General features: G+C 41.3%; 1 protein-coding gene across 1 annotated transcript in view; it reads left to right on the top strand.

Moving 5' to 3' along the window:
- Positions 1-21948, top strand: part of CACNA1B (calcium voltage-gated channel subunit alpha1 B) — a 1161590-nt gene that overhangs the window by 954292 nt on the left and 185350 nt on the right. Inside the window, exon 25 of the mRNA XM_029613506.1 lies at positions 1385-1491. Within this exon, the coding sequence (XP_029469366.1) occupies positions 1385-1491 (107 nt within the window). The remainder of the gene's footprint in view (positions 1-1384; positions 1492-21948) is intronic.

The raw sequence follows: 21948 nt of genomic DNA, 5'->3' as shown, positions 1-21948 counted from the left end.
GATCGCACGCAAAAAGTTCCTTTTCGCGTGCGATCACTAAATGGGGGCGGAGTCAGCCCCGGAAGAGGAGGGGTCGGGGCGGCACCGGGGCCAACGCTGCGCAGACATCGCTGGTGGCAAAAGGTAAGGATCCTTATCGCCGCCAGTTTCGCGTCGAATAACTACACCTCCGAAATCGGAGCGGCCTCGGTGGGAACTTTCCTTCTGCCCCACCTTCCCCTCCCTTCCCCTACCTAACCCGCCCCCCAGCCCTACCTAAACCCCCCCTTACTTTTAATTTTTAAGTTCTGCCTGCCTCCGGGCAGGCGTAGGTTTCGCACGCCAGTGCCGGCCTGCCCGCAATCCCAGGCACAGCGGCAAATGGCCGTTGTGCCTGGAGGCTCCGGCCCTGCACCCGACCCGACCCGGCATGCCCCCAGCCCGCCCACTCTCCATCCATTTTTCAAGCCCTGGGACATACGCACGTCCCGGGGCTTGCGTGCGTCGCCGAGCCTATGCAAAATAGGCTCAGTGTGCGCAGGAGGCTTTTAAAAGTGTTATGCATGTATATTACGCGCGTAACTGTTTTAAAATCTGCCCCAGAGTGAATATGTAGAGAAGCTTTTAACTTGTCTAAGGAAATAAAGTAATGGTGATTGGACTGGTGGTCCCATAGCTCAGGCCTCAGCACTATGTGCCCTGGCACAGGAGCTTCAAGTTTAAGTTTCCTGTACGAAATAGCCAGCTGGGCTTTGGCACACCATAGAGGTGAGGTACACATGGAGAGAGGCAAGACAGGTATCAGCCACTGCTGGCCAAATGAACAGTACTAAAAAGGTTTTGGAGGAGACATTCCTCCTGGTGTGTGAGGGTGATAGAAAAAGAACCCACTGAGGAAATAAATGTTGTTTTTCATCTAGTAATAAGTATGCTGTCTCGGATCATAGTTCAAAGGGGCGACCTGCAGCTTTGTTGTGAGTTTCGGATATTTTTACCCATGTTTATTCTACATAACTTACATCTGAACGTTTTATGATAAACTCATATTTTTAATCAATCCTACTTTTAAGAAGTAATATTTCAAAGCGATAGTAACTCAATAATATACCTGGACTTGACCAACATTACTCAAATAATGATTTTATTTATGAAATTGTAACCGAACTTTATTGGCACCTGTTAGAATGTACAATATCCTACATTTACTTACCTTAGTCTATGTGCCTATTTGTAAACCGTTGCGATGGTTTATAACTTAGCGACGGTATAGAAAAGTTTTTAAATAAAAAAATAAATAATGAACATCCTGTTCCCCCATCCGTCCTCCCTCTGATGTGCTCTCTTGCACACTCATATTCACAGCGAGATTCAATATATTTGTTCCTTTCATTGTTTTACCCCACAGATGATTGACCTGGGGCTGATACTTCATCCTGGTTCCTACTTCCGGGATCTGTGGAATATCTTGGATTTCATTGTGGTTAGCGGAGCATTGGTTGCGTTTGCATTTTCGTAAGTCATTTTTATACAGAAATTTGGGTTTGTCATTTCAGATCATCTATGATGCAGCTAGGTTTTTTTGTTTTGGTTTTTTTTTTGCTTTTTTATAGACAGAAATTCTTGATAGGCACATCATTATTGTATATATTCTGCTACTATAACCTACATAGTCTTGGTCAAAAGCTCTTAGGGCAACAATGGGAATATTTCATTGTTAAACAAACATGCAATAAACTGTGCTGCTATATTTATTCAGTATCTGGAGTCCCTGAATTAACTCTGCATTTTGACTGTATCAACTCATGTAAAATTAGTTTATTTGCATCAACATTGTCTCTTGGTAACTGTAGGTAGATGTGCATGAACATCTTTTTTAAGCATTCTTTTCCACTGATGCTTTTCTGCTTTTGTGCTGGCATGGTGGGGCAACTCAAGATCCCTTAAGTGGCTGAAGGCTGGAAGGGAATCTTGCCGGAAACTAAACCCCTTCTGGCCCATTGTTCCGCCAGCAAGGGTTGCCCCAGCAGTAGCAAGTGCCTTTCACATGCTCTGAGCTGAAGCCCATCCCAGAGGTGATGCACTTGAGGCCCACCCCCACTGCATTAGACAGGAGATTGGAGCCCAAGTCTCCAGTGCTACAGCACACAGCACTATGACTGAGCCATGGGACTTTTCTGTTCACCACAGGAAGCTCTGAAGTGCAACTCAGGGACAAGTATTTAAATTTCCTTCAAAGAAAATAGGGAAACAATGGCGCCACCAATTAATCCATGGCCAGCAAATGACGCAGTATGGTTTTGTCTAATTCAGGCGTTATGCTATTAAGTTATTTGTTTGTTATAAAAGACTTAAAGTAGCTGTAAAAATAATATTGTTATGAACATGCACTGCATTTTCCTCTTGTGGGTTTGTTGCATCCAAAGGGTGTGTCTGTGCCACACGCTTGATTTACTGTTATGTTCTTATAACTCTGCTGGAAGACATGTTGACAGAGACACATTTATGAGTGCTGTGATGTTTATTTATGTTCCTCGGCTTGTGTGCGTGTGTCTTGTCACTGACTGTAAGCTCTTTCTTTGTTTTCCTGTTGCTGGAATCTCTGTAGGAGTTTCTTGGGGTAAATCTATGATGCCGTTTCTTTCTAATCCATTTTATGCCTGCGAATGCGCACATACAGCTGGTCCCTGTATGGACGCTAAACTATTTGTGTTATGGACCCATGTTTCAATCATGCATTGTCATATCTGTTTCTCCCTTACCAGTATTTGGTGCAATGTTTTTATGTCTTCTCCTTTTTAGCCCATCCACCTCCTTTTTGCACAGTAAAGACTAAAGCCAACAACATGGCTGCCACCTTCAGAAAAGCGTTCTGAGGCAATTTGTAAAATGCCCTTATTAAGTGGAAAGGTATGAGCATGGGGGGAGACGACAACCATAGTAGAATTAGCTTTTACTTGAATGGGAGGATTTCAGAGTAGTTACTTATAAAGTCAGAGGGTAATAGGACATAATTTTCCCCAGTACCTTTGGATTCAGAGCAGGGGTGGTACAGAGTGCTCACTCAGTAATGTGACAGCTTTTGTTGAGACTATTTCCTAAAGATTGCTCATGAAAATGAGCCATTCACAATAGAGAAATGCTTATGGAACAAATCTTTTTTTTTAAGATTTTCCCTATTTTGTGTCTAAAATACTTCGTTTATCTATTCACGGACTCTTCTTACAAACAATGAAAATCTCTGATAGCTTTGCCTCAGTAAGTTCACTTAAATACCAAGGAGAGTTCTTCAGCAGGTGGTCTTGTATTTTAGGTTTTTTTCCCCTCTGTTTTCGATTTAAAGGTGCTTTACTCTAATACTTTATAAACAAAATAATTAAAAATATGCACATTTCCCATCACACCATTTAGTGGGATGATCTGCTGCTGTTCCCCTACAAGACAGCACAGCATACCAACGTGTAATTGTAGGATGTAGCATGCATCAATAAAGTGGATCTCTCCACTGCCTTGCATTTAAAGCCCTCACTGACAGCAGCAATAAGTGAGGGTCACTCACAAGACAATACTGCAATGAAAAGGGAAATAAAATCTTAAATGTCTCTCATTCTACATTCAACTGCAAAAGACAAAATGCAAGGCATGGTGTTCTTTGCATATCTTAGCTGTAAGAATTGATATAACTGATGGAGGCCACCCTTAAGGGTTGAAATACACATATTTTTTTTTATATTAATAGTATCTTATAGTGGAAGCTATTCCTATCACCTTGCTTTTGAATACTGAATATTGGTTTTTCACCATGTGTGAAACCGATGCGTGTGTGTGTGTCAATATAAAAAAGATATAGAAGCACTGGTTGCAAGATGTTTAAACCTTTTTACACCCTGTCTAAACTTGTCTCTTCTTGTGCTTTGAATTAGAGTGAGAGAAAGACTGTAGAACTGTAGGGCTTAAGTCTCCATAATTCTCATATTGTGATAGTGCTGTTATTTTGCTAGAGTTTATCTTGAGTTCTGCTCTTGACAAACCTCCCTCCATCTGATCCACCTACCTATCCAGGCCTGTATATTATCTGGGGATATCACCATCTGTAGAAATACATAGAAGCAACTGAGTGTGTTTTCTTTATTTTATGGGCAGAATGCCAGAAGAGTCAGTACACATCATTTTGAACTAAATTTAAAGTACTAATATATGGCTAGCAAGAAGACATTTCTACGGCCATACTCCCCAAAACAACACATTTTCTTGAAGTATCATTAGAGATATTCATATTTGTTTGCTCATGCCAAAATCCGTTTATGCGAGAATATAGAAAGGTTTTTATTTTTCTGTTGAATTATATAGCTTCTTTGCCCATGTTCCTTAACAAAAAAAAAGTGAGATCTTCTCTTTCACACTTCTAAATCATACAGGCACAGGCATGGATCTGCATGTTATGTCTGCAGGCTAGAGCTTGACCTGTTGCATGCTGCTGGCTAGGGAACTCAGAGTGCAAATAGGATCAAAATACATTCCTTCAGAAAGATGGTCAATAGCGCTTCCTGATTTTTTCAATGTAATTATGTAAAAAAACACATAGAATTATAAAGTGATATTACTTCAAACTCCTTGACTGTCAGTTACTGGTGCTGTGCCCGATTTCTTATGTAACAGAAGAGGCATCATCCCATGCATTTTAGGTAAGAGGGCTGTGAATAGTGAGTGTTTCTGTCAGGACCAAATAGTAACCCTATTTTCAGCACCTAGTAATTCATTTGAGGCATATCCCTTCTCACATTGATAGGTATGGGGAGGGAAATAATCAAAATATTTCCAGAGGTAAAATGTTGTTTTACTTGTAGGAATGGACTGTTTGATTATTGCCCAGCCTCTAAGGCCTGGATTCTTTAAGGTCATAGACCTTGGAGAATCCAGCAGTAACAGGGGGGCGGGGGGGGGGGGGTCGAAGCAGGGGGGGCCTGCGAAAGCCAGCAGCGATCGCACCTCCACGGTGCTATTGCTGCTGGCTGTCGCACCCAATAGCGCCATCGTAAAAGGTGGTGCTATTGGGCGTGCTACTGGGGGTGAAAAGGGTTCTTACCTTTTCACCGCCAGCGAAGTTTCCGCTGCATCCGCCCCGACGATGCCCCGACGCCTCCTCTTCCGGGGCCGACTCCACCCCGATCTAGTTATTGCGTGCGATACGCTATGAAAATGACCCCCTAAATGAGTAGTTTTCTAACATCGCACATGAATTAGTCAGCAAATTTGAGCATAAGTTGTTCCAATATGCAAAGCAAAAGTACAGGTATAAGTCTACTTTGAAAATTATTCCTGCAAAAGTATACGCATACAATGCAGTTGGTATTTGGTACCGTAGTTTTGCAGAAAGAATTTACATGCTTACTTTTAAAAAAGGGGGCCGTGTAGAATCAAGAGATATAAAAAAAACAACTGACATTTCCCTGCTGTGCGCGTACATGCCTAAAATAGGGAGTACATATACATGCACCAGATCTATTTTACAATATGTGCATGTACCTGCGCGCAGGATATAAAATTTCAGCGCATCTTGCTGGGTGTCCATATAAACATTTATATGGGCACACATGCACACGTTTTAAAATTAGCATCTTTTGTGCAATACTTTTGCAACCTTAACCAGAGTCCAAATTGTCCTATAGCAAATAAATAATGACTGAGTAATCAAACCTGATATAGAAACACCCTAGAATTGAACCCAAGATATAAAATCCAATTCCAGATCAAAATCTTTTTCCCAGACCTTTTCTGTATCTACACACCTTTTAGTACCAATTTTAAGAACCTTATAAAATCCTGTGACTTGTCTAGAAGAGGAGAAAATACTCAAACATACTTGCTGCACTTCCAAATTATCAGAAAGTTTCTGCAGGTCTAATTTGGCTGAAGTGAAAAATGTTTCAACTTTAACCAACTAACAGGGTAATTTCTTAACTCACATTATGGCGTTTTAGCATGCGAAAAGCACCATAACGCAGGGGTAGGGCCACTTTTACATGCAGAGTGAGACAATATGAACAGAACTATGCACTCTTGTGAAGATTTGATGTCCTTCGGAGTGAGGAAACTTACACAACGATGAGATTTGTACAATGTTCTCTCAACCTACCTTGATGTTGCCCAAGTAGAGAGTCCAACAAGCTAGGTTGAGAGAACATTGTACAAATCTCATCGTTGTCTGAGTTTCCTCACTCCGAAGGACATCAAATCTTCACAAGACTTACTGTTCTGTTTGTACATCTCACTCTGCATTTAAAAATGGCCGCTAACCCCTACACTACTACCTAAACCACACCTCGAATTACTAGGTGGTCCTCCTTTACTAGCATAAATAGCTAGCTACTAGAAGGGCCTTGTAAATAGTCTTTTTCTCTTTCTCCCATTGGTGTAATGAGCACTTTGCAGGTAGGAAAATGCAATTATATAGATATTACCACAAAGTGTGAAAAGTTAACACACTTTGCAGTAATACCTATGCAAAGCACTAACATAACACACATTGCAATAAATATGCTATTACCATAAAATACACCCCTTTTTATATCACATGCAATATTTACTGCTTTTTGATAAATCTAGGCCTAAGTTACTGAGAGATAGATACCCCAAAATCATCCTGAAGTTGTGAAAAGGATTTCCCAGGTATCAAATGCCCTATAACCCAAATACCCTTGCCATACCACAATTTCCAATAAACCATCCTGTTGTTGATATTAAACATATGGTTATTCCAAATAGAGGTTTGTTTGGAAAGAGAATCCTAAGGATTAATAATCAGTGTCAAGTACTGGAAAGCTGCTAAAGTTGCCCAGAGTGTCAAGACTTCCTGTAAAACAGGGGGAAGGCTCATATCTGGGAAAAAAACTAAATGAATTAGGGCTTACCAAAGTCTGCTCCAACTATAGCCAGACCGGTTTCTCATGTACCACATCCACAAACTACCTTGTCCCAAAGTAAGGCCTTATGATTAACACAAAGTATAAGCCCTTTGCCATGGTGAGGTTGACACAGCCTCATAGGCAAACCCAAGAGGCCCCCAATGACGACGGATAGACTCACTCCAAGAGATACTAGAGATGAGCTTCATCCTACCATCCCCATTCCCTGCAGGTTGAGCCTTTGGGTTCCAGGGTCCAGCAGGATTTAGGCAAAAGAGTTTTAGGGCAAGAGCAAGTCAGGAAGCAGGCTGCGGATCAGGGTTGGTGGGAAACAGGCAATGTCAGGTCCAGGTACTGGGCAGGGCTTGTGGCAGTCTTGCAAGGTCAGATCCAGGCAGTGGTTAGGACAGGCGGCAATCAGGCAAGGTCAGGTCCAAGCAGTGGTCAAGGCAGGTGGCAGTCAGGAAGAGTCAAGATCCAATGTAGTGGTCAGAACAAGGGAGACAAGCCAAGGACAGTCAGGACCAAACAAGGAACACAGACCAGACAAGGGGGACTTGGAACAACTGGAAGAAGGCAGGAACCATGGGAAGCACAGGCAGGAACACAAGACACAAGCAGGAGCAACAGGAAGATAGCGAAAGTTAACGCACACTGCAGGCAAAACTTGCAGGAGGACCTGTTGCAGAGGCAGTGAGAAGATCACATCTGGGTTTTAAATCCTCAGCCGAGCCATCCTGCGCATCATGGCTGGGGTTTAAATCCTCGGTGGGGCCATTATGTGACTGGCCTGTCATTACAATGATTTAGGGCATAATCCAGAAAGTTAACCCCTCCTCTTTCCCAGTGGAGTTTTAACTTACCAAAGGCAATCCCTAGGGGCTTAGATTTCCATAACATTTTACCAAGGGTATTTTCCAATAGTTTGTAAATACTAGAGGTGTGAATCGTGTAATCGATCGTCTTAACGATCAATTTTGGCTGGGGGGGAGGGAAATCTGATCGTCGAGTTTTTTTTTTTTCTAAATATCGTTAAAAATCGTAAATCAGGGGAGGGCAGGAAAACTGGCACACCAAAACAACCCTAAAACCCACCCGAACCTTTAAAACAAATCCCCCACCCTCCTGAACCCCCCCCCCCCAAATGTTTAAAATTACCTGGGGTCCAGTGGTGGGGTCCCGACGCGATCTCCTCCCGCTCTCTGGCCACCGCTGCATTGAGAAATGGCACCGTTGGCCCTTTGCCCTTATCATGTGACAGGGCAAAGGTAGCACCAGCGCCATTTTGTTTCCTGGCTCCCGACGTCACGTGTGCGGGAGATCGCCCCCAGACCCCCGCTGGACCCCCAGGGACTTTTGGCCAGCTTGGGGGGGGCCTCCTGACCCCCACAAGACTTGCCAAAAGTCCAGCGGGAGTCTGGGAGCGACCTCCTGCACGCGGGCCGTATTGCCAATCTTCAAAATGGCGCCGGCGCTACATTTGCCCTCACTATGTCATACGGGCGGCCATATGGCCGGCGCCATTTTGAAGATTGGCAATACAGCCCGCGTGCAGGAGGTCGCTCCCGGACCCCCGCTGGACTTTTGGCAAGTCTTGTGGGGGTCAGGAGGCCCCCCCCAAGCTGGCCAAAAGTCCCTGGGGGTCCAGCGGGGGTCCGGGGGCGATCTCCTGCACACATGACGTCGGGAGCCAGGAAACAAAATGGCGCTGGCGCTACCTTTGCCCTGTCACATGATAAGGGCAAAGGGCCACCGGCGCCATTTCTCAACGCAGCGGTGGCCAGAGAGCGGGAGGAGATCACGTCGGGACCCCCCAACTGGACCGCAGGTAATTTAAAACATTTGGGGGGGGGGGTTCGGGAGGGTGGGGGATTTGTTTTAAAGGTTCGGGTGGGTTTTAGGGTTTTTTTGGTGTGCCGGTTTTCCAGCACCCTATTTAACAATACAATACAAATGCCCCTGATGATAAATCGGGGGCATTTGTATTGTATCGCGTATCTAACGATTTTGGACGATTTTAAAATTATCTGACGATAATTTTAATCGTTCAAAAACGATTCACATCCCTAGTAAATACTTGATTTGAAAGGCAAAGACATGTTCAAAATATAAGTAAGCTTAGGAGCAATTACCATATTGATGGCATCTGACCTTCCCTACCAAGAAAGATATAGTGGTCAATTTTAAGACCCGTGCATGTGCACATCCATGTGCACGCACACATGGATGCGCTGATTTTATAACATGCATGCTCCAGCATGCACATGTTATAAAATCTGATGGACACGTGCACATGCGTGCTGGATTTTAAAATCCATGCACGCATGTGTGGGCGGCTCATGACTCACGTGTGCAGGGGAGTGGAAATTTTACAAAGCAATGCACGGTGATGCAATTGGGCCTCCCCCAGTTCCCTCCCAGTCCGCTCCAATTAAGGAGCGGACTGGGAGGAAACTTTCCTATCCCTAACCCTAGCCTTCCTATCTCTTCCCCTCTCCTCTCCGACCCCTAACCTAACACTACCTATCCCTAAAGTTTTTATTTTGTTACTTAGTATTTTGAAGTAAAAAGTGTGCATTTACAGTATCATCTTTTTTTTATCTATTACAGCATTGTTGCGAGAATTCAGAATTGATGAAGTTGACCCCTTATGGTTTGAGTATAAACAAGTATCTTTATTAGACATAGATCTGATAATTAGTAAGATACATACTACTAATTCGACACTAGACCCATGCCCTTTTGTTTTTATATAAGAAGTATAAAAGATCACCTTTACCCAATAATTAAAATGATAGTATATAAATCATTGAGAGGGAATAGTACCTGAATGCTTCAAGATTGCAATAGTGTGACCTGTGCAGAAGAATGTGAATATTCCATTTGACGATCTGACCAATTACTGCCCAATATCCAATTTGCCTACCTTGGCCAAAATAATTGAAAAATGCGTATTTGTTCAGCTCAATGAATTTATCGAGGGAATAGCAATTTTGGATGAAAACTAATATGGGTGAAGGAAGGGATATAACACAGAACTTCTGTTAACGTCATTATTAGACTCACTCTATAGTCACTCTATAGTCAGGTTGATAAAGGAGGTGTTGGACTATTAGTCCAGTTAGATGTGTCTGCGGTCTTCAACACTATTGACCATAATCTGATGTTGAAACAATTGCACCAGGTAGGATTGGGTGGGCAGGTATACAGATGGTTTGAGTCATTCTTTATTAGGAGACAATCTAGGGTTCAGCTGGGTACATATTACTCTGCCTGGAAGGAGCTGCGTTCGAGGGTATCACAATGATCAGCCATGTCATTGGTGCTGTTTTACATCTTTTTGGCTCCACTTGGACCTTTTCTGAAAAAATATGGGAAAATTTTATTTCATCTGTGCTGATGGTGTACAATTTGTTATTCCTAATGACATCAATGGTTCCATTTGTACCTCAATATTATATGACTGCCTGGGACATATTAGAGATTGGCTAGGATTAGAGATGTGAATTGGAACTGGAATCAGTTCCGATTCCACTTCCAATTTCGGTTCCGATACACATCGTGAATTTTTTTTTCGTGCGGCCCGATCGGGGTTTTTTTTATCGGCTGCGCCCGAGCCGATAAACAAAAATCCCACCCCGACCCTTTAAAACAGCTCCCTTAGCTCCCAACCCCCTCCCCCCCCAAAAAAAAACATTTTAAAATTACCTGGTGGTCCAGTGGGGGTCCCAGGAGCGATCTCCTTCTCTCGGGCCGTCGGCTGCCACTAATAAAAATGGCACCAATGGCCCTTTGTCCTTACCATGTGACAGGGTATCTGTGCCACTGGCTGGCCGGTGCCATCTTTAAAAATGGCGCAGGCCATCTAGTGCTCCTACCATGTGACAGGGGCAGGCCAATGGCACTGATACCCTGTCACATGGTAAGGGCAAAGGGCCATTGGCGCCACTTTTATTAGTGGCAGCTGATGGCCTGAGAACGGGAGATCACTCCCGGGACCCCCACTGGACCACTAGGTAATTTTAAAACATTTGGGGGGGGGGAAGCTAAGAGAGCTGTTTTAAAGGGTCGGGTGGGTTTAGGGATTGTTTTTGTGTGCCATTTTTCCCGCCCTCCCCCAAAACGATAAGAGAACCCCACGAACAATTTTGTGGGGTTTTCCTATTGGTTTTGGGGAGCCCCCGATTTCTGACGACTTTGAAAATATCGTACGATATTTTCAATCGTCAGAAAAATGATTCACATCCCTAGCTAGGATGGCATGGTTCGTCTCTTAATGTTACTAAGACTACAATTCTGTGGATTGGAAAAAGAGCTCCATCAATTAATTTGTAAGTTCTCTGCAAAGGAACTGATTTAATAGTTCATAGAGAAGCAAAATACTTAGGTGTAGTATTAGACTCTGGTCTTACTCTTCACTCTCATGTTAGATTGGTGGCAAAGACTGCGTTTTTTTAAATTAAATTTAGTAAAACCACTGAATTCCCTTTTACCCTTACAACTGTTTCGTACTGTAGTCCAGACTTTAGTTTATTGCAATAGTCTCTGGGGTGGCCTACCAGATAAATTACTTTGGGCATTGCAACTCATGCAGCTTGCTGCCGCCAGACTCATTGGTGGCAGGGGGTACTGACCATATAATCGTGGTTTTAAATGAACTGCATTGGCTCCTGGTAAGGAGTCGCTTGCATTTTAAATTGTTGATTGTCATATACAAACAAATATATTCAGTGAATCCTTACTAGATGAGAAATAGATTCCAGTGGAATGAGCCTGGACATATATTACATTATGATGGGGTAGGTCAATTGACAATGCCCTCAGATATAGAGTATAGATCTGATTTTGTATGGAAGCAGGCAATAACTTATGCAGCTACAGTACTTTGGAACTCACTTCCTAAGGTATTACAATTAGAGAAAGAATTGACAAAATTTAGGAAAGGTTTAAAAACTTTCCTTTTTCAGAAAGCATATGCCTAAGTACAATTTTTAGTGTATTTTATGTTTATTATATGCAGTATGTGATTTAAATGTTTTAGTATGTATGTTAGTGTTTCCACACTGATCTATTTAAAGGAGGTAGTCGGCTACAAGATTTTTAAATAAATAAAATATATAAATACTATTCTCAACCATTATTCCTTCCAACGTACTCCCATACCGTCCGTACCCCCAGAAATGACTCTGTTGGAGCAGCCAATTCAAAGGGATACTCTGATCATTCCTAGTAACATATTTATTAATTGGCATAAAAGGAGACTTTGACCACTTAATCTTATAGCCAGAAATAATAGGAAATCACTCAATAAGTTCTAAAAATGATGAAAGTGAATCTAGAGAAATACTAACTTATCATCGGCATATAAAGATATGTAGTTTAGATTCTATGCTTTGCATCTAGAATTCCCATGCATTGTGAGATCAACTGGCTTGCTGGACGTTCCTTCTCCAAAGGCTGCACATCTCTATGAAACTCAAGAGAGGGCACTTTCCAATTGCTGATAGAATAGTCTTCCAGAGCAGTTGCATTTGACAGGGTGTTGTAAGAGCTTCAGGAAATTGTTAAAAAACTTACTTTTTGCAGCTGGCATTTGAATTGGTAGGCAATAATTGAACAACAATATGCTTTTGAATCCTCTAGGCAGTTAGGCTAAGAATTGCATTTTAAGGAAGAGAATAACCCACACAATGATTTTATTAGGCATGTCTGTATGTCATTTTCATTTCTATTTTTCTTAATTAACTGCCGATTAGGTGTATCTCATAACACAACCAAAACAAAAACCACCCAATATTCGTTGGGAATATCTTTGTATATAATAATCCAGACCTCATATATTAATTAGAGGAGCTTATGACTTAATAGCCCACACTAAAGTTGCTTAGGAATTTACCACATTATTATTTGTATTGTGATTTTTCCATTTCCATTTATAATCATCGGTCTCGATTATATTTTTTAACTTAGTGAATCACACTTATTAAAGATTTTCAAACAGTGAATAACACTTATCTTAGAAGTAGAGTGATCAAAAATGCTTGAAAGAGTGATCATTAATCATGACGCACAACACGGCTCGTGTTTCTTATACTGCTTCATCAGGGGCAAATATTCAATGTTTTGGGAGACGCTGAGAACAAGTAACAGAGTGACAGTATAAAAAATTGACTACATTGTTTATATATATTGTTTATATATATTGTTTATATACATTGCTTATATATATTGTTCAATTGTTCTATGTAAAGCCCCCTACTCTTTTTGGGCATTTAAAAGTTGTATGTAAACCGGATTGATTTGTAGTTCCTACAAGAACTTCGCTCTATAAAAAAAAAATTAAAAATAAATAAATAAATAAATATACAAAGATATTCCCAACGAATATTGGGTGGTTTTTGTTTTGGTTATTTTCATTTCTATGGCATTTTGTTTGCTAATTTGTTAACTGCTTTCAATCTAGTCTTGAGCGATATATACATTTTAAAATAAATAATACAATTCTAGTGCAGCGGGCAGAATGGAAAAATTCAGAATTGACAGCATCATCTAGCTCATCCTCTGAAGTGACAAAAAACCTAGGTGAGAAAGCTAGACAAAATATATCAAATTATTAATCTTGGCTGAGGATCTCAGTTTTTGTAAATTGTTGCTTTCTATGCCTGTTTCTGGAAAGATGTTTGGCGCACACACAGGCAAGCTAGGCAGAGAAATCCTGGCTGCAAGACATGCTGGAACGTGTGCTCATAAGTTTATTACTGATAGGGCCAGATTAACTCTTTAATGGGCCCTACATAAACATACATTGGTTGATCGCTGTGTTCTAACATAAAAACACACACACACACACGCACACATATACAATAAACCCTATAGAAAAGAAAAGCCACCCCTATCTTAGTTGATATGAAAAATACTTGTTATTGCAAACTTTAGTACAAAACATTTAAGAAATCAAAAAATCAAATGACACGAGAACACAAACATATATTGATTGCATACCCTAATCAATCACTCCTCACTTACACACCACTTCTAAAATCTCTTCAGTGTTATGCATTCATAGTATGTATATTGCTAAAGTGTATACAAATTGCTTTCAATGAAACAATTTCAATAATGTTAGACTTCAAAAAGTTACTTTGTAAAAAGCAAAAAAACCACATAAAAGGCATCAGCTTTCAAAAGGATACAATTGAACCTCAGTCCACAAGAAAAGGATACTTTAATATTACATAAAAGTGTTGTATGGAGTCCCATCCATTTCTGTTACTTCATGTAGATTCCACAGATATTTCTGTGGAAATTACTCTGTACCGATCTTTTTCCAATATCCTGTTATCTCTGTCCCAATTTCTCTATATCCTATATTCACTCAATCCCATAACACTGAAGAGATTTTAGAAGTGGTGTGAGTGACGAATGATGTATAGATACATACATCACAAAAAAGGTAATATATCTACCTAACTAGTGCTTATTCTATTACACAAAAAATTACCCCAAAAATGGAGAATGGAAAAAAGCACTTCAATTTATGTCATAATAAACACCATACATCAATAATTTTTTTTATTATATGTTAACAAATGTTTTATTTCAATTATTCATTTTATAAAAACATATTATATTATATTATTATATATTGTGATTGACATTGGATATGAAAATGTTTGTGATTGTGATTGACATTGGATATGAAAATGTTTTTATAAAATTTATAATTGAAATAACATTTTTTTGAACATATAATCAAAAAATTCTTGATTTATGGTGTTTATTATGTCATAAATTGAAGTGCTTTTTTCCATTCTCCATTTTTGGGGTAGTTTTTGGTGTGTAACACCAATAATGTGTAACAGTGTGTAACACCAATAATGTTATAAATGATTTGAAAGATGCTTAATATTGCAAGCTTTATTACACAATGACAAAGATTCAAAAGATAAAATTGGCACAATAACACACACACGGTGTGATATGCCCGATGAACATTGGAATAGAAAAATAAATAAATAAATAAATAAATAAATGTATTGATCAATTGTCTTAGTCAGTCATTCCTTATTCACACCACTTCTAAACTCTCTTTAGTGTTATGCATTTATAGCATGTATTACTCCTGGGGGAATTCTGTGCACAAAAACTTAAAATTCTGCAAACTTTATATTGGTCAAAATAACACAATTTACATGACAGTCTTTAAGTAATTACATTTTAAATTAATAAAGAAAAAGTTATTACTTAAAGATGCAGAATTTCCCTAGAAATTCACTGTAAGAGTGTCCCTTCCTTCCACTCGCTCTCCCTACTCCCCTGGCCACTTTGCCCTCTCAGGCCCCAACTCCTCCACCTGCCAGTATCTCTCCCCTCCACCTCTAGGCTCAACCCCTTCCACTCTATTGCCAGTCCCAGAGTTTGATCCTGTTCACAGTACTGCCCCTCACTCAGGCTCCCTCTATTCCTCCCTCTCTCACACACATGCTCCCTTTCTCTAGTACACATACACACACCCTCATACAGGCTCCCTCACTCTCTCTCACACAAACACACATATCCTCTCATACAGGGCCCTTTCTCTTGCATACACACCCACACAAACTCCCTTTCTCTCTCACACATACATCCTCACAAAGGCTACCTATGTCTCTCTCTCTCTCTCTCTCTCTCTCTCTCTCACACACGCACCCCTTCACACAGGCTGTCTCACACATACACAATCCCTTCACACAGGCTAATACCACATACACATGATCCCTTTTTCATGCACACAAGCTCCCAATCTCTCACACACATACACACTCCTTCACAATCTCCTCATATGGGCTCCCTCTCTCTGAAACCCACACTCAAGCATCCCCCCCCCCGCTCTCTTACCTCTCATGCTCTCTCTCACCCTCCCCTCTCTTACACCCCTCTCCCTGCTCTCACACCCCTCTCCCTCTCCTCTCACACACACATTCTCTCTTACCGGGGCCTTCATCTTCGCCACGAGCAGAGCACACTCCATTCACGGCACATGGGGGCCTTCCATCTTCAACGCTAGTGAAGCACACTCCATTCGCGGCACACAGGGACCTTCCATTTTTACCACAAATGGTGCACCCAGGCCTTCATCTTTGCCGCGAGTGGAGCGTGTCCCACAGCACACGCAGGCCTTCATCTTCACGCTGTCCGTTCGCAGCATGCCGGGGTCTCCTCTGCTATTTTCTGTGCAGAATTTGGCAATTCTGCACAGGGGGGGGAATTCTGCGCAAATTTTGCACTCCGCAGTAGCGTGGAATTCCCCCAAGACTAATATATACATACCAATATAAAACATTGCCAAATAAATACAGAGTGCTTGTAATGAAACAATAAAACACTTGCAATAGAATTGAACTTCAAGAAAGATACTTTGTGAATTGCAAATGAGTCACATGAAAGACACCTTCATTAAAAAGGGGATACAGTTGAATCACAGTCCAGAAGAAAGGATACTTTGTAATTGTTTCACAGGAATGTTGTTTAGTCCCGTGTATATCTTTATCACTTCATATATGTTCCACTAATATTTCTGTATCCTGTGTAGTCTCTGTTGCACTTCTGCTATGTCCTGTATTCTCTCTGTCCCTACAAAGGCCTCTGTTTCGCCATACAGGCTTCTTCAGGGGAAATTATGGTTTATAACTATTCTTGTGTTGTTACCATGGACTGTATTTAGTGATGCGAACTCAATCTCTTATTGTTGATTCTACTTTGCATCGATTTGCCAATTCAGTGTCTCTTCAACTATTAATTAGCAGCTTGCTAAATACAGCATAATCATATGTGAAATTCCAATGTCTTCTCAGCATGTTGGAAACTTTCCCATGTCTATTTGCCAGAACTGTATCTATAGCAGACTTCAATGCCTCCTTGCAGTACAACATCACTGCATTTCCAACATGCTGAGAAGATACAAATAGAGAGCAATGGTAGTTATGTTACCTATACACCAACATACATATGGGCACACACAAACATGTTTAGCACTTCTAGGGGCAATTTTTAAATCCAGTTGCCCAGGTAAATGGATATTTTCATAGGTAAATTGATTATATAAAAATTGCCCTAAATTAACTCGTCTAAAAGTGCATACAGGCTAGAAGTACATTCTTTTGCCAGATTGAGAAGAGGTATTCCCGGGAATCTGGGGAAAAAGAGATAAACAAAAATAGCACACAATGAAGGTAACTTTCAAACAGGCTTGCAGACGCACATGTACACTGTGCATCAGTGTGCGCCCAGAGACGCAGCAGTTTTATAACATACATTCACATACACATGTACATTATAAGATAGCCCAGGCGCACATACGTGTGTTCCTAAATTTACAAGTGAGCATGCATAGCCACGCAAAGTCAGGATTGAGCCATGCAAGTGGAGGAATTTTAAAACAGGCGCTTGTTCACACCATGACCAGTTTCACCAGTTCATGCACCAGTTCACCCAGCCTACAGCTAGTCCTCCAAACCCTCCTGATTATTTAGCCTTCACTCTCCTCATTTACCCCAAACTCTTTACAATCTTCAGGGATAGCTGGTTGTTTTTTTTTAAGTTACACCTCCCCCATAGCAGAAGTAAACTTATGCAGCACTGGGCCTGGGCACACAGCCAGGCACTTAGGTACTTATGCCCACACACTAGATCATGCCCTGGACACCTTTGCCCCACCTAAACCACACTCACACCACACCCTTTTTTTTTCCAATGCGAGATATGCAGACATTGGCACATTTGTGCACATCCCCCCCCCCACACACACACACACTTTATTAAATCAAATGGAAACACGCAGGTGCTAGATGCATGCCTATCTCCCAATTTTGGCATGCGCAGCTCTTTTAAAATTGACCTCATAGGTTCCAAGGGCAGTATTCTGAGAGACTGAAAGCTGCAGAATAATATGGGTAAATTTACATACAGGGATGGTAACTTTCAATGGGGAGCGCAGGCACACATTGACCTGTGTATCGGCGTGCGCTCGGGAATGTGGCAATTTTATAATATACGCATGTTCTAAAATAGTCTGAGCATGCATATGGGTGCACCCTGTTTTGAAAACGGGCAAGCACAGCTGCACACATTCAAGTGTGAGCCATGCAAGTGGGGCAATTTTATAACCTTCATGCATCCACATCTTGACCAGTTTCACCAGTTCATCCACTAGTTTGCCCAGTGTAGAGAGAGATTCTCCATACCCCCCGGGTTTAATAGCCTGCATGCCACCCAGTTACCTCAGACCCTTTAAACCCTTCAGGAATGGCTTTTTTTTTTTTTTTTTTTAAGTTACACCTCCCTTTAGCAGAAGTAAAGTTATGTGGACATGATCCAGGCACGTAAGTATTTGCACACACATCTCTTGGCCCTACCCTGGAATTCCCACACCATGCTTCTTTTTGAATTGGAGCGAGCGCATGAGGTGGCTTTTAAATTCCACTGGGCATGCATGTCTTACATGCACACACATCCTTCGATTTTGGTATGCACCGAGCTTTTAAAATTTACCTCATAACTTTTCACTGTATTCAGTGGTACTTACCTAGATATGTCTGCCACTGAATATAAGCAGATATAGTTACACAGATAACATTATCTGGATAATGTTGGGACAGCTGTTTTTCTGACCAGACTTATGGGTGTCAATGAGTACTCAGTATGGCATGGAGGAATAGCCTAGTGCTTAGAACAGTGGGTTGCAAACAAAAGAAGATAGGGTTCAAATTCTGTGATTGCTCCTTGTGAACCTGTGTAAGTCACTTTACTCTCCATTCTCTTAGGTACAAATTTAGATGTAATCTGCTTCTCCTCTCAATACTCCTAAGACGGTATTGAGAGGAGAAGAAGTTTTGGCATATAGCTGAAGAGGATTGGTAAGTATTGTTTGCTGAGTAATACTGAGACTTAAAAGTTGAGGAAGAGATAAAATTGTGGGGTAAAATAACTTCTAGAGTGTGTGCCTTGATGGAAAGGTAGGTCATTTCTTTTAGGGTGCCTTGCTTTGAAAGGAAAAAACTAGGGGAAGCCGTTAATTTCTCTTAGTGTATGTCTGTGCTTTGCTTTGAAAGAAAAAACTAGGAGCAGCAGTTAATTGACGTGGAGGAGTAGCCTGGTGGTTAGCGCAGTGGACTATAAACCAGAAGACCAGGGTTTGAGTCCCACTGTTGCTCCTTGTGAACTAAAGGAGGCAATTCTTTTCTCTTAGTGTTTTGCCTTGAGCAAGTCACTTTACCTTCCATTGCCTCAGGTACAAACTTAGGCCTGGATTTATCAAAATGCGGTAAATATCGCATGTGATGGGAAAAGGGGCGTGTTTTATGGTAATAGGGAGTTTATCGCAATTTGTGCTAATACCTATGCGAAGAGCTAGGTTACTGCAAATTGCGATCACTTTGAGATAAGTGCCAGAATGTAGTATTTCCTACATACAACCACTGGGGGGGGGGGGGGGAGAACCATGTTTACTACCAAGAGAGAGAGAGCAAGCCTAGCCGTAATGCCCTGACCCTAGATAGGTATTTATATATCTATGGGAGGCCCATAACTCGAGGTGAAGTTTAGGTATTAGTGTAGGGGTAAGGGGCCACTTTGACATTCAATGTGAGACGTACAAACAGAACAGTGCTCTCTTGTGAACATTTGATGACCCTCAGAGTGAGGAAACTCACCCAAAGATGAGATTTGTGCAATGCTCTCTCAACCTAGCTTGATGGACTCTCTACCTAAATCTCACCTTGAGTTACTAGGTGGGCCTCCCATAGAGATATAAATACATATCTAGGGTCAGGGCATTATGGCTAGGAGTGCTTTCTCTCTCTCTCTCTCTCTCTCCCTCCCTCTCTCCCCCATAGCTAGGTGGACGCTCTGGGAGCTTCAGACTACCAAAACCAGCAGCTATGGTAAACCCACCCCTAGCTCCTCCTCTTTTTCAGATTTGCATCGCACCATACGATATGGTGCTATCGCATGTGTTAACGGCGCTTTTCGCATGCGATAAGCCCTTAACGCATGCGAAAACGCCTTAGCGCATTTTGATAAATGAGGGGGTCAGATTGTAAGCCCTCTAGAGAATAGGGAATTACCTACAGTGCCTGTCTATGTGTGTGCCTTGCTTTGAAAGAAAGAACTAAAGGAGGCAATTCTTCTCTCTTTGTGTTTGCCTTGCTTTGAAAGAAAAGACTAGGGGAGGTAGTTAATTTCTCTTGGTGTCTTTATTTCCCTCCCAGAACTCCTAAGCTCATTTTTTGATTTATAAATTCTTATCCCATATAAGAGAAGAAGAGACATTTTCCCTTAAAAAAAAATCAATCAGGGATTTATCTAGAACAAGGGGGTAACCTAGCCCTTTTCAATTAGTTTAATTGATCCTTTTTAGGTCATTGCCAAATTAATATTAACAGCATTACATAGATTTAAAAGGACTTTGATTTACATATCCCACTCCCATACAGGGCAGGCCGATTCAGTACGGGGCGCTCAAAGCGTGGATGAGACAATGGTGCAGGAAAGAGGGCTTTAGTTTTGTTAGGAACTGGGCAACATTTTAGGGAATGGAGATCTTCTTTCTGAAAGGATAGATTCCACTTTAACCAGGGTGGAACCAGGCTGCAGGCACTAACCTTCAAAAAGGAGATAAGAGTAATTTTTAAACTAGAATATGGGGGAAAGCCGACAGTCATAAGAACATAAGAAAATGCCATGCTGGGTCAGACCAAGGGTCCATCAAGCCCAGCATCCTGTTTCCAACAAAGAACAATCCAGGCCATAATAACCTGGCAAGTACCAAAAAACTAAGTCTATGCCATGTTACTGTTGCTAGTAATAGCAGTGGCTATTTTCTAAGTCAAATTGATTAATAGCAGTTAATAGACTTCTCCTCCAGGAACTTATCCAAACCTTTTTTGAACCCAGCTACACTAACTGCACTAACCACATCCTCTGGCAACAAATTCCAGAGCTTAATTGTGCATTGAGTGAAAAAGAATTTTCTCCAATTAGTCTTAAATGTACTACTTGCAAACTTCATGGAGTGCCCCCTAGTCCTTCTATTATCCGAAAGTGTAAATATCCGATTCACATCTACTCGTTCAAGACCTCTCATGATTTTAAATACCTCCGTCATATCCCCCCTCAGCTGTCTCTTCTCCAAGCTGAACAGCCCTATCCTCTTCAGCTTTTCCTCATAGGGGAGCTGTTCCATCCCCTTTATCATTTTGGTTGCCCTTTTCTGCATCTTCTCCATCACAACTAGAGCACATGATTTGGAGAGAGGTATCTTCAAAAGATACTAAAATAACAGAGAAGTTGGGGCATGCCAATAGAGAGCAATAGTATCTCATGTGAACCTCCTGAGTTAACAGGTTCCAAAATACCCCTGTCAAGAGATGAGCAGATTGTTAATACCAACAAAAAACATAATTTGAAATGTCTTTATGCTAATGCCAGAAGTCTAAAACGTAAAATGAGAGAGTTAGAATATATAGCACTGAATGAAGAGGTAGACATAATTGCCATCTCAGAGACCTGGTGGAAAGAGGATAACCAGGGGGACAGTGCTATACAAAGGTACAAATTATATCGTAATGATAGGGTGGAGCACCTTGGTGAGGGAATGGTGCTTTATGTTAGGGATGGCATAAAGCCGAACAGGATAAAGATCCTGCAGGAGACTAGATGTGCATCAGAATCATTAAGACTGGAAATTCTATGTGTGATGGGGAGAGTGTCGAGATGGGGGTATACTATCATCCACCTGGCCAAAATGAAAATGCTGATGATGAAATGCTAACAGAGATTAGGTAAGCTAACAGATTTGGCAGCATAGTACTAATGGGAGATTTCAGTTACCGTCAATATCAAGGTGGAACCAAATCAAATTTTATGATAATAGCTATAGAAGGTGTCAGCAAGCCTGACGTTATGTGACTTTAACCAAGACACTAACCGGTCTTCTCGATCATTCACCTTCTTAAAGTTTTAATATATTCAAAAATATTTTTTGTTAGAATTTTTTCTTTTTCTTAAAAATAGTCCTCCATCTGTCAAA

Source organism: Rhinatrema bivittatum, chromosome 8 (genome assembly GCF_901001135.1).
Source record: "Rhinatrema bivittatum chromosome 8, aRhiBiv1.1, whole genome shotgun sequence".
In the NCBI taxonomy this organism is placed as follows: Eukaryota; Metazoa; Chordata; class Amphibia; order Gymnophiona; family Rhinatrematidae; genus Rhinatrema; species Rhinatrema bivittatum.
Note: the sequence above shows the minus strand (reverse complement) of the source record. Positions and strands in the feature narration are given on the sequence as shown.